This window comes from Sphaeramia orbicularis, chromosome 9 (assembly GCF_902148855.1).
Source record: "Sphaeramia orbicularis chromosome 9, fSphaOr1.1, whole genome shotgun sequence".
Lineage (NCBI taxonomy): Eukaryota > Metazoa > Chordata > Actinopteri > Kurtiformes > Apogonidae > Sphaeramia > Sphaeramia orbicularis.
The window spans coordinates 56,463,824-56,477,861 of record NC_043965.1 but is presented as its reverse complement, the minus strand read 5'-3'; the positions used below and the strand labels follow the sequence as shown (position 1 = coordinate 56,477,861).

At 39.5% G+C, this 14,038-nt stretch overlaps 1 protein-coding gene across 1 annotated transcript; it reads left to right on the top strand.

Annotated features, from left to right (window-relative positions):
• Positions 1-691: 691 nt before the first annotated feature.
• On the top strand, positions 692-13,583 carry LOC115425244 (dual specificity protein phosphatase 2-like). Its single transcript, XM_030142651.1, has 5 exons — positions 692-1,238; positions 4,374-4,486; positions 5,354-5,573; positions 10,919-11,141; positions 12,182-13,583. Exons 1-4 carry the CDS (start codon positions 851-853, stop codon positions 11,134-11,136), a joined length of 939 nt encoding a protein of 312 aa, XP_029998511.1. The 5' UTR covers positions 692-850; the 3' UTR covers positions 11,137-11,141; positions 12,182-13,583.
• Positions 13,584-14,038: the final 455 nt, after the last annotated feature.

The following is a 14,038-nucleotide window of genomic DNA, read 5'->3' as shown; positions in this document are numbered from 1 at the left end:
GTGTAATCATCATAATATATATACTATAATATAATATAATATAACATGATATACTATAATATGGTGTAATATAAAATAATACAATTTAATATAGTGTAATATAATATAATATAATATAATATAATATAATATAATATAGTGTAATATAATATAATATAATATAGTGTAATATAATATAATATAATACAGTGTAATATAGTATAATATAATTTAATATAGTGTAATATAGTGTAATATAATATAATATAATATAGGTAATATAATATAATATAATATAATATAGTGTAATATAATATAATATAATATAATATAATATATATAATATAATATAGTGTAATATAGTATAATAATTTAATATAGTGTAATATAATATAATATAATAATATAATATAATATAGTGTAATATAATATAATATAATATAATATAATATAATATCTGTTGACTTCCTCTCCCCGCTTTAACTCTCACACACATGACGTCACTCAACACAAAAACATGGGATAACCCCGAATAACCACGTGCGCGGTCGGAAAATCTGATTTGACGTCAGTGCCTATGTAAGGCACGTCGGTGATGCCATATATGGTAGTTTCCGCCTCTGACGGCTCCTGAATGGAAAAGCGGGCGGAGCCGCGGTGGCCCCGCCCCTTCCCCAGCTGTTATCAGTGAAGTGAGTGGAAGTGTGTGTTGTGTTCACAGCTGGTGTGTGTGAGAGACAGGACAGGTGGTCCAGGGTCTGCAGCTCTAAACAACACTGTCCTCCAGTAGATGATCAGCAGAGGTGAGGGAACCCAGAGGACCATCAGCTGAAGGTGTGCTGACCTGTGTGTGTGTGTGACGTGTGCAGGTATGACCTCCACCTGGGACCTCCTGGACATAACCGCAGGGGAGCTGGTGCGCATCCTCAGGACCCCCCGGGACCAGTGCGCGTCCTCCGGCTGTGTGGTCCTGGACTGCAGGCCCTTCCTGGACTTCTCGCTGACCCACATACGCGAGTCCCGGAACGTCAACTGGAACTCGGTGCTGCGCCGCAGGTCCAAGGGCTCCGCGGTGGCTCTGGAGTGGCTGGTGCCGGACAAGGCGTTCCTGGGCCGGCTGCGGAGCGGGGAGTGGAGCCCCGTGGTGGTGGTGGATGAGAGGAGCGGCTCCGCGGACGAGCTGAAGCCGGACAGTGTGGCCCACATGCTGCTCGCAGCCCTGGGCGGTGAGGTCCGCTCCAGCATCTGCTTCCTGCAAGGTGAGCCCTGGACCTCCACACCTGGACAGAACATCTACAGGTTTACAGCACACATGAACACACACACTGAAGATGGCAACAAGAAAAGGCATTTCAGCAAATGTGTTTAAGACAAAAACATTTAAAGACACACTGGAAAAAAAAAAAAAGTAACTGAACTGAATTTTCACTGTTTATTTGACAGATTTGTCCTGAATTTTTCAGATACAGGAAAATATCAATGAAATGACACAAACAGACTGAGTTTACATGTCCAATGGAAAAGAACAGGAAAAAACTGCAACTGTCAGTAACCAGAAAATGTACATTTTTTAAAAGATTTTTTTCATTTATTTTCTATGTATGAGATTAAACTGTTAATTTAAAGTTTAATACTGTAAAAAAAAATAAAAAACCCCAGATAAAATTACTGACAGTTAACAGTAACAGAAGTATTAGTTCTGTCAGTTGAACCAGACTTGTTTGTTCATTGACAAATATCTTGTGTAATTACAGGAGGTTTCACAACAAAACTGTTGAATAAATGTATTTTTGTGAATGTAGAACATGTATAAGCACTGATAAACTGTCCAAATACAGTTTTTATCAGTGGATTGGACAACTGAGTCTCACTGAAAATTATATGTACATATATATATATATATATATATATATATATATAGGGAATTGGATTGTTTTAATACATGTAAATATTCTTTATTAAACATTAAAAAGTCCAAAAAAAAAAGCAAAATCTCATGTAAAGTTAGGGCAAAAAACTGTATTTTAATTATGGAAAATTACCATATTTTTATGAGATGGTTATTTTCTGTTATTTTACAGCATTTTTTTGGTGCCCCAGCTGCCAGAATATTACAGTTATTTTATGTTTGTTGTTTTTTGTTTTTTTTTTATAAAGTGCACAAGGCAGAATAGATAAACAGTAGTATTTTAAAAAATCCCAACAACAATATATCTAATAAAAATAAATAAATAAATGCATCAGAGAGTTCAGTCTATTTTAAAGAATTCTTCATAAATTGTCAAGGTGCCAGTGCTTTTTCTGTTAAAGATCAATTCTAAAGATCTGATATATTGTTCAGATTCTATCAGGAAGTCTTTAAACTTTGGGTGTATTTTGCAAGGTAACAGTGGTCCTTTTATGTGAGCCTGTTATAGGTCACTCATAGAAATACTCTGACCTTCAACATTTCAGCCGTAGTTTGTTATTGGAGGACGCAACAAGACTTTAGTACTTTATTTTTTTTTCAAAATTTTATATCATCATGTGGAAAATCAAGGTCAATGAAGTTACCATATTTGGTAAAAAGAAATCTAGGACGTGTATAGGGAAGATATGGTACAGATCACAATATGATATATCATGATACAGTTAAAAAGGCCATTTTTTGCTTGTTTCTTTTTTTTTTTTTTTTTTTTTTAGATTTTTTTCCTGGAAGTATTGAATTCCAGCACAAATCTGCACCAATCCTGAACACATTTTTATTTGATCCCAACAGGATCTAATGTTCCATCACAAATTTTTTCTGAGTCTCCTCGTTTCCAAAGGAGCTCCCATCTGCCTCTCAGACAGTCTAAAGGGTTTTTAGGAGGATTCAGAGAACCATGATTTAATAAAACAGTGTAAAATAACTATACATAAGATAGAAACAATAAAGAAAAACAAAAAAACAAAGTGAACCTCCGCCATATCTGCATTTGAATAAACACCTAAAAATATCCATGCAGTACTTTTTAATGTCAGTACAGTATTGTGAAATGAAATATCGCGATATATTGCAGAACTGATATTTTCGAACCGCCCTAGACGTGTATATATATGTAAAAAAAATACAAAAACTACACATGTAATGTGAAAAGAACATGTATTTTAGAACATTCGACCCCCATGCGTGCTGGTCCAGACCCCTGTCCACATCCACATGACCCCTTTGAACATCATTCCTTACATTAGTTCCATTACTAGATTACTTTTTTATTTAATTACTGGTTTTCTTTAGTAATATTATTAGATCCAAAAAACCATCCATCTTGTACAAAAATGTTTGTTTTAGTTCAGATAGACAGAGCTGTGCAACCAGACAGACAACCAGAGGGAATTTCACACAGACCCAAACAAGAACAAATGCAATGAAAAGAATGGAAATAAACAGAAGTATGGAAGAATGGAACAAACGACTGGAAATTAAGGAATCAGTTAAAAACATCTACTGACCATAGATGACTGACACCTGGGTTAATTAAATATATGTACATATATGTTATACCGCTGCTGACCTGAAGGAGCTGTCAGGTCTGCATTTGTGTCGTTTTTTTAATTTTTTTTGTGTGTGTTATATAGAATGTGAAAATTGTTTTGAATGATTCTATTGTATGTGATTTGCATTGACAAGTTGTAAAGATTATTGTAAGGACCCCAGGAAGAAAAGCTGTAGCTGTGGTAGAGCTGATGGAGGAAAGAAAGAAAGAAAGAAAGAAAGAAAGAAAGAAAGAAAGAAAGAAAGAAAGAAAGAAAGAAAGAAAGAAAGAAAGAAAGTTCATGGTACTGAACAAAGCAGGTCCACTCACTGTTCATGCCCAGGTGGGCCTTCCAGACCCTGTAGACCACATTGGGCCTTCCAGACCCTGTAGACCACACTGGGCCTTCCAGACCCTGTAGACCACATTGGGCCTTCCAGACCCTGTAGACCACACTGGGCCTTCCAGACCCTGTAGACCACATTGGGCCTTCCAGACCCTGTAGACCACACTGGGCCTTCCAGACCCTGTAGACCACATTGGACCTCAGATTGTTGTCTGACTGGAACTGTTGCTGTCACTGTCTTATGTATGTGGAAATGACCAAAAATAGGAACTTGCTCGATAAAAGGCTTAAACAACACCATTATGAATTAAAACAAACAAACGAACAAAAACCTGAGTCTGTGATTAAAATGCACTGAACCCATTTTGAAGTCCGTGTTAAAGTCTCCAGTGTGAGGCCAGTGGGTGAACGGCTGAAGCTGTTCCTCAGTGGGAGCTTCTTTTTCATGTTCATGTCCTCCAGTGGTCCACATGCCTTCATACATAAGACACTGTCAGCAGGACTTTGGCTGGTGAAGGTTTGGAGCTGAAGGCTTTGTGTCCTGGTTTTAGGAGGATTTGAGGGCTTTTCCGAGGCCTATCCAGAGCTGTGTCCCAGCAGTAACATGTGTACAGCTGAAGCAGAGCCCACAGCCACAGGCCGGAGGACGCCAGCGTATGATCAGGTACCCAAACACTCCTGCTTACAGGTCCCCCGTCTGTTCTGTGATGTAATCGAACAGAAGCGGTCCACAGCTTACATCATAAAGCTCTTAAAGCTCTTTATGTTGGAGCAGGGCTGTCAGACTCCTGTTAGTCCACGTCCACATTCAGCTGAATCTGATCTGCACTGGGCCGCACCAGGAAAATAACAACAGAGTTATATAGAGACAATGTCAACTCTAAACTGTCCTCTAAAAAAAGTAGATTTACATAATGAGCAGGTTTCCATCTACAAACCATCCTTTCAAAAATGTGAATAACATGAACAAACTGAACAAATGTTGTAATTGAACACTATTCTGCCTCAGTTTATCATTTCCACATGTTCATTAGAACGTACAGATCACAGTGGATCTACAAACACACACAACATTTAAGAACAGACAGAATATTAGTACAATTGAACTGACTTCTCTTACGACATTTCAGGTTATTTGCATTTTTTTTGCAAAATTCTCCTTTATTTTAGTGTAAATCCATGAAAATATTCACATTTCCGAACAGAAACATATTCAGTTGTCCTTATTTCTGTTCTTCTGATCGTATTGGACTGGTCCTGCCCACTGCAGACTGAACTGGTCTGAATGTGGAACCTGAGCTCAAAGGATTGGTCAGATTTTAGTTACATTTTTGCATTTCACAAATTCCTCCCAGGGCCGGACTGGACCCTTTGGTGGGCCGGTTTTGGCCCCCGGGCCACATGTTTGACAGCTGTGGGTTCCATCCTAAAGCTCCTGTAAGGCTCTTTATGTCTGAATATGAGACACACTGAGCTGTGGAGCGGCTGCTGTCGTTTCCTGAACATGTGGTGGGTGTTTTGTGGATTCCAGGACGGTCCGGTGGAGCTCCTGCCCTTCCTGTTCCTGGGCAGTGCCGTCCACTCGTCCCGCAGAGACACCCTGGTGGCGGCGGGCATCACGGCCGTGCTCAACGTTTCCTCTTCCTGTCCGAACTTCTACGAAGGCGAGTTTGAGTACCTGAGGCTGACGGTGGAGGACAGTCTGGCTGCTGACATCAGAGCGTGCTTCTCCACAGCCATCGCCTTTATCGGTGAGTCTGAAGATGAGATGAGTGTGGTCAGCAGCGATGACCACTGGTGAGGAGCCCTGTTAACCCCTTCATGCACAGTGCTCACTCCAGTGGACAGCTGTTCTACTGTATATTCATGTGTTTGGTTGTTTTTGTTCCACATCAGCCAACACAGTGGACGCTCACACTGCAAAAATCAAAATTTTACCGAGTGTGTTTTTCTCATTTCTAGTCCAAATATGCCATCACACTTAAAATCAGACAGAATCACCTAAAGAGGAACTCTGAGTGAGATAGAAGAAGTTATTTATAGACAACAGATCTGCAAAATCTGATTTCAAGTAATCCTACCAAGATCATTTTCACTTGTTCCACTGGCAGATTTTTTTGCTTGAATGAAGCGAAAAAAGAATGTTCCTCTTTGGGTGATTCTGTCTTATTTTAAGTGTGACGAGATATTTGGACTAGAAATGAGACAAATACACTTGGTCAGTTAGATTTTTGCAGTGCATGCACCATCCCATCCACTGTTCTTCAGACTGTTACTGTAACTGCACTGTTCTGATAAACCTGATCTGCACTAACATGTTGGAGTGGAAACCAATTGCTAATTGTTATTAGACTGTAATTAGCAATTTATTTTTTAAGCAAAAACGTTTTGGGGTTTTTTGCATATTATCGCCATGAAATGAGCAATAACTAGTATTACAGCATGTTAATATATGAGAAAAAATAAGATTAGCAGCATTTAAAATGTTTGTATTTCATAGTTTTCACACAGTTTATCAGTAAATACATGTTTTTTGCTTCATAAATTAAATGCATGGTGTCCAGCTGAGTGGACATTTTGGGAACTCCATGAAAACTAGGTTCATAAAAGAAAATTTCAATGTTTTTTCTTTCATGCCTAAAGAGGAATAGAAACAGTCCGAAAAAATCTTGATTAAGGTTCTCATAATTCATGCATGAAAGGGTTAATGTAAAACAGCTAAAACTGTCGGTTTCCTGGGTCTCAGGAGGATTTTATCTCCATGAAATGAGTAATAACTAATATTAGAGTATGAGAAAATGGGAGAAAACATTAGCGATTTAGCAAATAGCGGCATTAAAAATGTTTTTATTTCATAGTTTTCACACAGTTTATCACTTTCTGATGATGAGTTTTAAATCCATGTTTCTTTGCTTCATTAATTCAACCCATGGTGTCCAGCTGACGGGACATTTTTGTGACTCCATAAGAAATAGGTTCATAAAAAAATTTTGCTCGCATTGTTTTTTTCTGCCTAAAGAAGAATATGATCACTCAAGAAAACAATATTGACTAAGGTTCTCATAATTCATGCATGAAAGGGTTAAGATCATTTTAAGACAAAATGGAACTTGATTCATCTCAGATTTACAGCAAAGAGGAATAAAAGCTCTAATAATAGTGCATCATAAATTCAACAACACTGCTTTTTTGGTGAATGTTAGAATTAAATGAGCTCAGAATAGATAAGATAACTTACAGATGAATGTAGTAGGAGAATATTATGCCATGTGTTTATGACAATATGTAAATAAAAGCATATGGAAATAAAGTAGAAAGTACAAAGAGCAGTAAGTAATTAAGGGCAAGTGTGTAACAAGGTAATGGTCAAAGGAACACAAATTAAGTAAAAAAAAAAAAAAAGAAAGAAAATGGACTATAACAGAATAGAATTATGATTAAAAATGCACACAGTATTAATTTATGTTTGAAAAAAAAAAAATGCTGTACAGGATATTTACATATTAAAAACTCCAACATGTAGACATTTTACATTCAGTAAAAAGGTATTGTTATTTTGTTCATTAACGTCTTGACTTGACATTTCATCAATTACTTGTTCTGTTATTGGTCCAGATAAGAACACAAGATATTCCATTTATTGTCATAAGAGTACAGATATAGTACACTAGTAAAGGTGCAGTAAAGTATTAGTATATAATTAATACATAATAATATGAGAAGGCGGAATCAAGGTTATTATCGTTAACGAAAACTAACAAAACGATGAAAACTAGAATTGAAAAAAAAACATTTTCGCTAACTGAAATAAATAAAAACTATAATTAAAAGAAAAAACGATAACTAACTGAAACTGTATTGTGTGTTTACAAAACTAACTAAAATATATAAAAATTATGGATAAAATTCCCTTTGTTTTCATCTTTGTCGATGTCGGATTGATACAAAATCGATTATTTCGCTGGAGCAATTTTAGCTGCTGGCATCGTATGGTACTTCAAGGTCCGTCACTTGTGTTCACTTGTGGTTTCCAGTCGTCTTCTGGTCCCCACTCTACCTGGAAACATGGAGACTAAAGCAGCAGAGTCCTGTCTGGGATTGATTTGAATACAACAGAGAAGATGTGAAAGGAAAAAAAAAAAAAACCTAAATTAAAACTAAGCATTTACAAGAAAACGAAAACTAATAAAAACTATCAAACCTGCTCCGAAAACTAATTAAAACGAACTGAATTAGAGAAAAAAAAAGTCCAAACTAAATAAACTAGAATGAAAAATCCTAAACTATTAGAACCTTGGGTGGAGTCAGAGGTTTTCTAAACAGTCTAATCCCATAAATGTCGATCCAGGAGTTGACGCTGAGGCTTTATTTCCTCGCTCACTGTCAGCCCCATTAACAGTTGTGTCTCATCTTATTGTTCGAAGAACTCATTTGGTTCAGTTAGCCATCTTTTCTACTTTCAATGTATCATAAATATCCTGAAATGTCTATAAGCAGCTTGTGTGTCATAATCCATTTGGAGGCCCAGATTTATGGACTTAATGTTCTAATCATCTGGTTACAAAACAACTGGATTATACAGCCCAACAGGAGGTGCAAACACATATAATGGAGCTGTTTTCCTTTTTTTTTTGACTCTTTATTGTTAATAATTGGCTCAGGAGTGGACAGTCCAGTCCAGTTTCAGTCTATTCAGTCCATGAAAATGCAATAACATAGGATCTAGTTTAGGATGAGGGACCCAGACACTGAGTTGAAGATATTTCAAATATATACTTACTAACATTCTGTAGAACACAGGCCTCTTATACTGTAACACTCATGACCGACAAGACATGGAAAAGTCATAAAACACCCTAAACTGAACCAGAAACCTATCCACAAAACCTCAAATGAACTAAGATTTTGTTCCATCTCTTAGAATACTGATGAAAACAACAACAGTACATTTTAAACCCATTTTAACTCCAGTTAAAAAGTCCCAAGGGTTTGAAGCTGTGATATATTTTTATTAGTGCTGGACAGCGATGAAAATTTTTAATCACAATTAATCGTGCGGATTTCTGCGATTAATCACAATTAATTGCATAGTTATATGGGGGGGTGCCGGTATCAACAGTGTGTATTTCCTTTCAGTGATATTTCAGACTGCAGTACTCCGCTGATAAAAATAATTGCACATGTCAGTGCTTCCAAACACCTGTGTCCTTCTCCCCCCCCCACCATCTGAAGACATTTAAATGAAAATGTCCATGGAACAGACCGCTACTGTTACACATGTTTATGTCCACACATGTTTATTTACACTTGTGAGTGATTGACAGGAGTCTTAGTCCCACTAATCAGTACTAATACTAATAAGAACAATAATATGTGATGTTCAGCTGTTCAAAGTAAACAAAGGGGGCCCTCTAGTGGTGGGAATAAGTGTCACTAACGTATGTTTTGTCCTTGCGGTGTTCCCGTAGTCAGTTCAGACATAAGAAGGAACTAACAGACACGTTTCTTTCACTCTGTTTGTATGGCCCCAAAAACGTTTGTCTGTGAGTATTTTCTGTTCAGTTGTTGTCAGAATGAATAGTATCAAATATCTCTGATGTGAACCTTTGTTGTTGGATAAAAAGACGTTGAAAATCTTAAATTAATCTGTAAATGCTAATCGTTAGTGTGTCTATGGATTTTCCCATTCAAGTTAGCATGGAGCTAGTGGTCTTTTTCCCATTCATTTACATGTCTAATGCCATGTAAACGTACTAAGGCAGTGAACAGAACTCAGACAGATTTAGTTTGTATGTGTCAGTTTTACAGTGAGTCTACAGGAACAGATTTGGACACAAGTTTTGGACGTCCGTCTTTTCTTGTTAAACCTGTTGTCTATCTGCAGCTAATCGCTACACGCACACAAGCAGAAGAATAGGAGTTAGAATAAAACGCCATTAACGGGAGAGAAAAAAGTTGTTGGCGTTATTTAATGAATGTGTTAACACGGTAATAACGCGGTAACTTGCCCAGGCCTAGTTTTTATTAAAAACCTTAACATGAGAAGATGATGATGTTTTCACGGTATTATCAACCTCTACAAACTAAACTTCATTAAAACTCACACATTCAAGTGGACATTCTTTTTATAGATTACTTTCCTCAGGCTTCTTTAAAGTTTGCGTAGTTACTCAGTTATAGTACCAGGAAACTTAACATTACAGGTAAACCAGTGGTTCCCAACCTTTAACAGCTCGTGACCCCATTTTAACGTCACAAATTTCTGGTGACCCCCAACACTTAAAGACGTGCATAAACGGTACCACAGCGCTTCAGTTTCAGACTTTGTCATGTCTTTTATGCTTTGTGATTGTCTCTAAAAACTCACCATGTATTTTTTATTAGTACATTTTTTTTTTTTTTTTTTTCCAAAAATCCATTATTAGAAATTCCAGGCGACCCCATTTGAATTCCAGGCGACCCCATGTGGGGTCCCGACCCCACTGAACTAAAACTACAACTAAACTAAAACTAAACTAAACTAAACTAAACTGAACTAAACTAAAACTAAACTACAACTAAAACTAAACTAAACTACAACTAAACTAAACTAAACTACAACTAAACTAAACTAAACTAAACTGAACTAAACTAAACTAAACTAAAACTAAACTACAACTAAAACTAAACTACAACTAAACTAAAACAACAACTAAACTAAAACTAAACTCCAACTAAACTTAAACTAAACTCCAACTAAACTAAAACTACAACTAAACTACAACTAAACTAAAACTAAACTCCAACTAAACTTAAACTAAACCCCAACTAAACTAAAACTCCAACTAAACTCCAACTAAACTAAAACTAAACTCCAACTAAACTCCAACTAAACTAAAACTAAGCATTTAAAAAAAAAACAACAAAACTAATAAAAACTACCAGACCTGCTCTGAAAACAATTAAAACGAACTGAATTAGAGACAAAAAAGTCCAAACTAAATAACACTAAACTAGAATGAAACATCCAAAACTATTTGAACCTTGGTTTGTAAATGTGTCCATATGATGTGAAATGGAGTCCGTTAACGTGTCGTCCTCTTGGCCCCGCCCACAGACTCGGTGAAGCACCGCGGCGGTCGGGTGCTGGTGCACTGCCAGGCTGGGATCTCCCGCTCCGCCACCATCTGCCTGGCCTACCTCATGCACACCCAGCGCGTCCGACTCGACGAGGCCTTCGACTTCGTGAAGCGGCGGCGGCACGTCATCTCCCCAAACCTGGCCTTCATGGGACAGCTGCTGCAGTTCGAGACCGATGTCCTCTGTCAGGGCTGACGGACAGGCGGACGGACGTCCTCTGTCAGGGCTGACGGACAGACGGACGTCCTCTGTCAGGGCTGACGGACAGACGGATGTCCTCTGTCAGGGCTGACGGACAGGCGGACGTCCTCTGTCAGGGCTGACGGACAGACGGACGTCCTCAGTCAGGGCTGACGGACAGACGGACGTCCTCTGTCAGGGCTGACGGACAGACGGACGTCCTCTGTCAGGGCTGACGGACAGACGGACGTCCTCAGTCAGGGCTGACGGACAGACGGACGTCCTCTGTCAGGGCTGACGGACAGACGGACGTCCTCTGTCAGGGCTGACGGACAGACGAACGTCCTCTGTCAGGGCTGACGGACAGACGGACGTCCTCTGTCAGGGCTGACGGACAGACGGACGTCCTCAGTCAGGGCTGACGGACAGACGGACGTCCTCTGTCAGGGCTGACGGACAGACGGACGTCCTCAGTCAGGGCTGACGGACAGACGGACGTCCTCTGTCAGGGCTGACGGACAGGCGGACGTCCTCTGTCAGGGCTGACGGACAGACGAACGTCCTCTGTCAGGGCTGACGGACAGACGAACGTCCTCTGTCAGGGCTGACGGACAGACGGACGGACGTCCTCTGTCAGGGCTGACGGACAGACGGACGTCCTCTGTCAGGGCTGACGGACAGACGGACGTCCTCAGTCAGGGCTGACGGACAGACGGACGTCCTCTGTCAGGGCTGACGGACAGACGGACGTCCTCAGTCAGGGCTGACGGACAGACGGACGTCCTCTGTCAGGGCTGACGGACAGGCGGACGTCCTCTGTCAGGGCTGACGGACAGGCGGACGTCCTCTGTCAGGGCTGACGGACAGACGGACGTCCTCAGTCAGGGCTGACGGACAGACGGACGTCCTCAGTCAGGGCTGACGGACAGGCGGACGTCCTCTGTCAGGGCTGACGGACAGACGGACATCCTCTGTCAGGGCTGACGGACAGACGGACGTCCTCTGTCAGGGCTGACGGACAGACGGACGTCCTCAGTCAGGGCTGACGGACAGACGGACGTCCTCTGTCAGGGCTGACGGACGCAGGAAATGAAGCTGACTGCACTTTCAAAGGAGCCGTCCTGCCTCTGGTGGGCGTCCTGCTGGACTCTAAGCATCATGGGCATTATCAGGATGTCAGTCATGCGTACAAAAACACTGTGTGCTTTAGATGCACCTTCCAGTAAAAGTCCGCTCCACTCACCTCAGATCATGCTGGGATAAGCAGGAGCTACCTGTTAACTACAGGTGAACTCATGTGTCGAGTAATGGCAGAACAATCCAGTAGTATTTACTAATGCTGATCATATTAACTAAAATATTAAATTACTTAGATTCATTAACATTGCCGGTAGTTAATTCAGTAAGAAGCAATAACAAGTTAATTAAAGGTTATCTAATGAGTCTAAGCTAATTTTGATGGTACTTATTTTATGAAAGGTATTCATTTACACATTGAAATTCATGAAGAGGCTGTGAGTGGTTAATATACTCAAACATCTGAAGAGTTCAGATTTAATTAATACAATATTAAGGAGTAACTCTACACAAATGTCTTTTGAACATTTATTAATGGATTACATGTTAATTTAGATTCTAACTAATATAAATGAACGGTAACATTTATGTGATGAATGAAACAGTGTGATTAAGACAAATTTCTTCTATGAATTTATTTAAGAGTATTTATATTTGTCTGTTCAGAGTCAGTGATGACCATGACCTAAATGCTGTTAATGGACATCTTGCAGAAGTTGGTACTTTGTTAATATGACCACATTAGTAAATGGTTCCTGGACACATGAGTTCATGTGTATTTTTACTCCCATACCTAAAGTTCGTTCACGTCTCCTTTGTGTTCAAGCTCTAACGTGTTTACATGAGTGCAGTGGGCGCTTGTGCTCGGGTCGCCGACTGCAGCTGCTAACCTCAGTTTGTACTTTCAGAAGAAACTAGAAGCTGAGAACGCAGACATCTACTGTCAGTGAAAATGTCACTGAATGACCATGAACCCAACTGACTGGGAGCCCCAGCAGCTGGTGCTTCTTCAGGGAAGTTCAGCCTTTTGTGTTTGTGTGCATGACAGGTCATTGGACTGTGTGCCTCTTTTGCAAGGGCTGTCTAACTTTTATAATGACAGTTTATTCCTTCACATTTAGAACCACTGTGACACAACATGTCTGTTTGAGACACAACTGTGTTTACTACGTAGGGCAATAATTCCACTTTATTTGTAATTTATTAAAACCTTGTCCTGAGATCGAATACACTTACAGACTGGAAGAATTTGTTTTTAACATGTAAATAGAATTTTTATCTTTATTTATTTAAAAATTGGTTTGACTTTACTATTATTACTGTCTTTTGCACTTTAAATGTACAAATGATTCCTGCTGTTTTTCCAGTTATAAAATTATGCCAAACAAAAACCACTGAGTCTGTTGTACAATTTTTAAGTAATAATGGTGCAACATGGTGTAACGCACTGTACAGAAGTCCCAGAATGTCACAAAATACATGGTTTCTAGTTAGTTCCATTGACTCTGCACACACGCACACGCATGCATGCATACGCGCACACGCACACACATGCATGCACACACAGACGCACACACGCACACACGCATGCACACACACGCACACACACACACACACACACACACACACACACACACACATGCATACATGCACACACACACACACACACATACCCGTTTTTGCTACCCCGTGGGATCCAATGACATACTGGTGTCTGGTGGGATCCACCCTTTCTGAAGGTCCTACAGCTTTGATTTTAACTTGTAAAATCATGAAAAATTTAAGGGAACACAAAAATCACTTGAAACATCTAAAACTCACAGAAAAAATTTAAACCTGA

Coding starts and splice junctions, on each gene's coding strand:
- LOC115425244 (XM_030142651.1), top strand. CDS start 851: ATGACCTCCACCTGGGACCTCCTGGACATAACCGCAGGGGAGCTGGTG. Junction 4,487..5,353: donor GGACGCCAGCGTATGATCAG/GTACCCAAACAC, acceptor TGTGGATTCCAG/GACGGTCCGGTGGAGCTCCT. Junction 5,574..10,918: donor CACAGCCATCGCCTTTATCG/GTGAGTCTGAAG, acceptor CCCCGCCCACAG/ACTCGGTGAAGCACCGCGGC.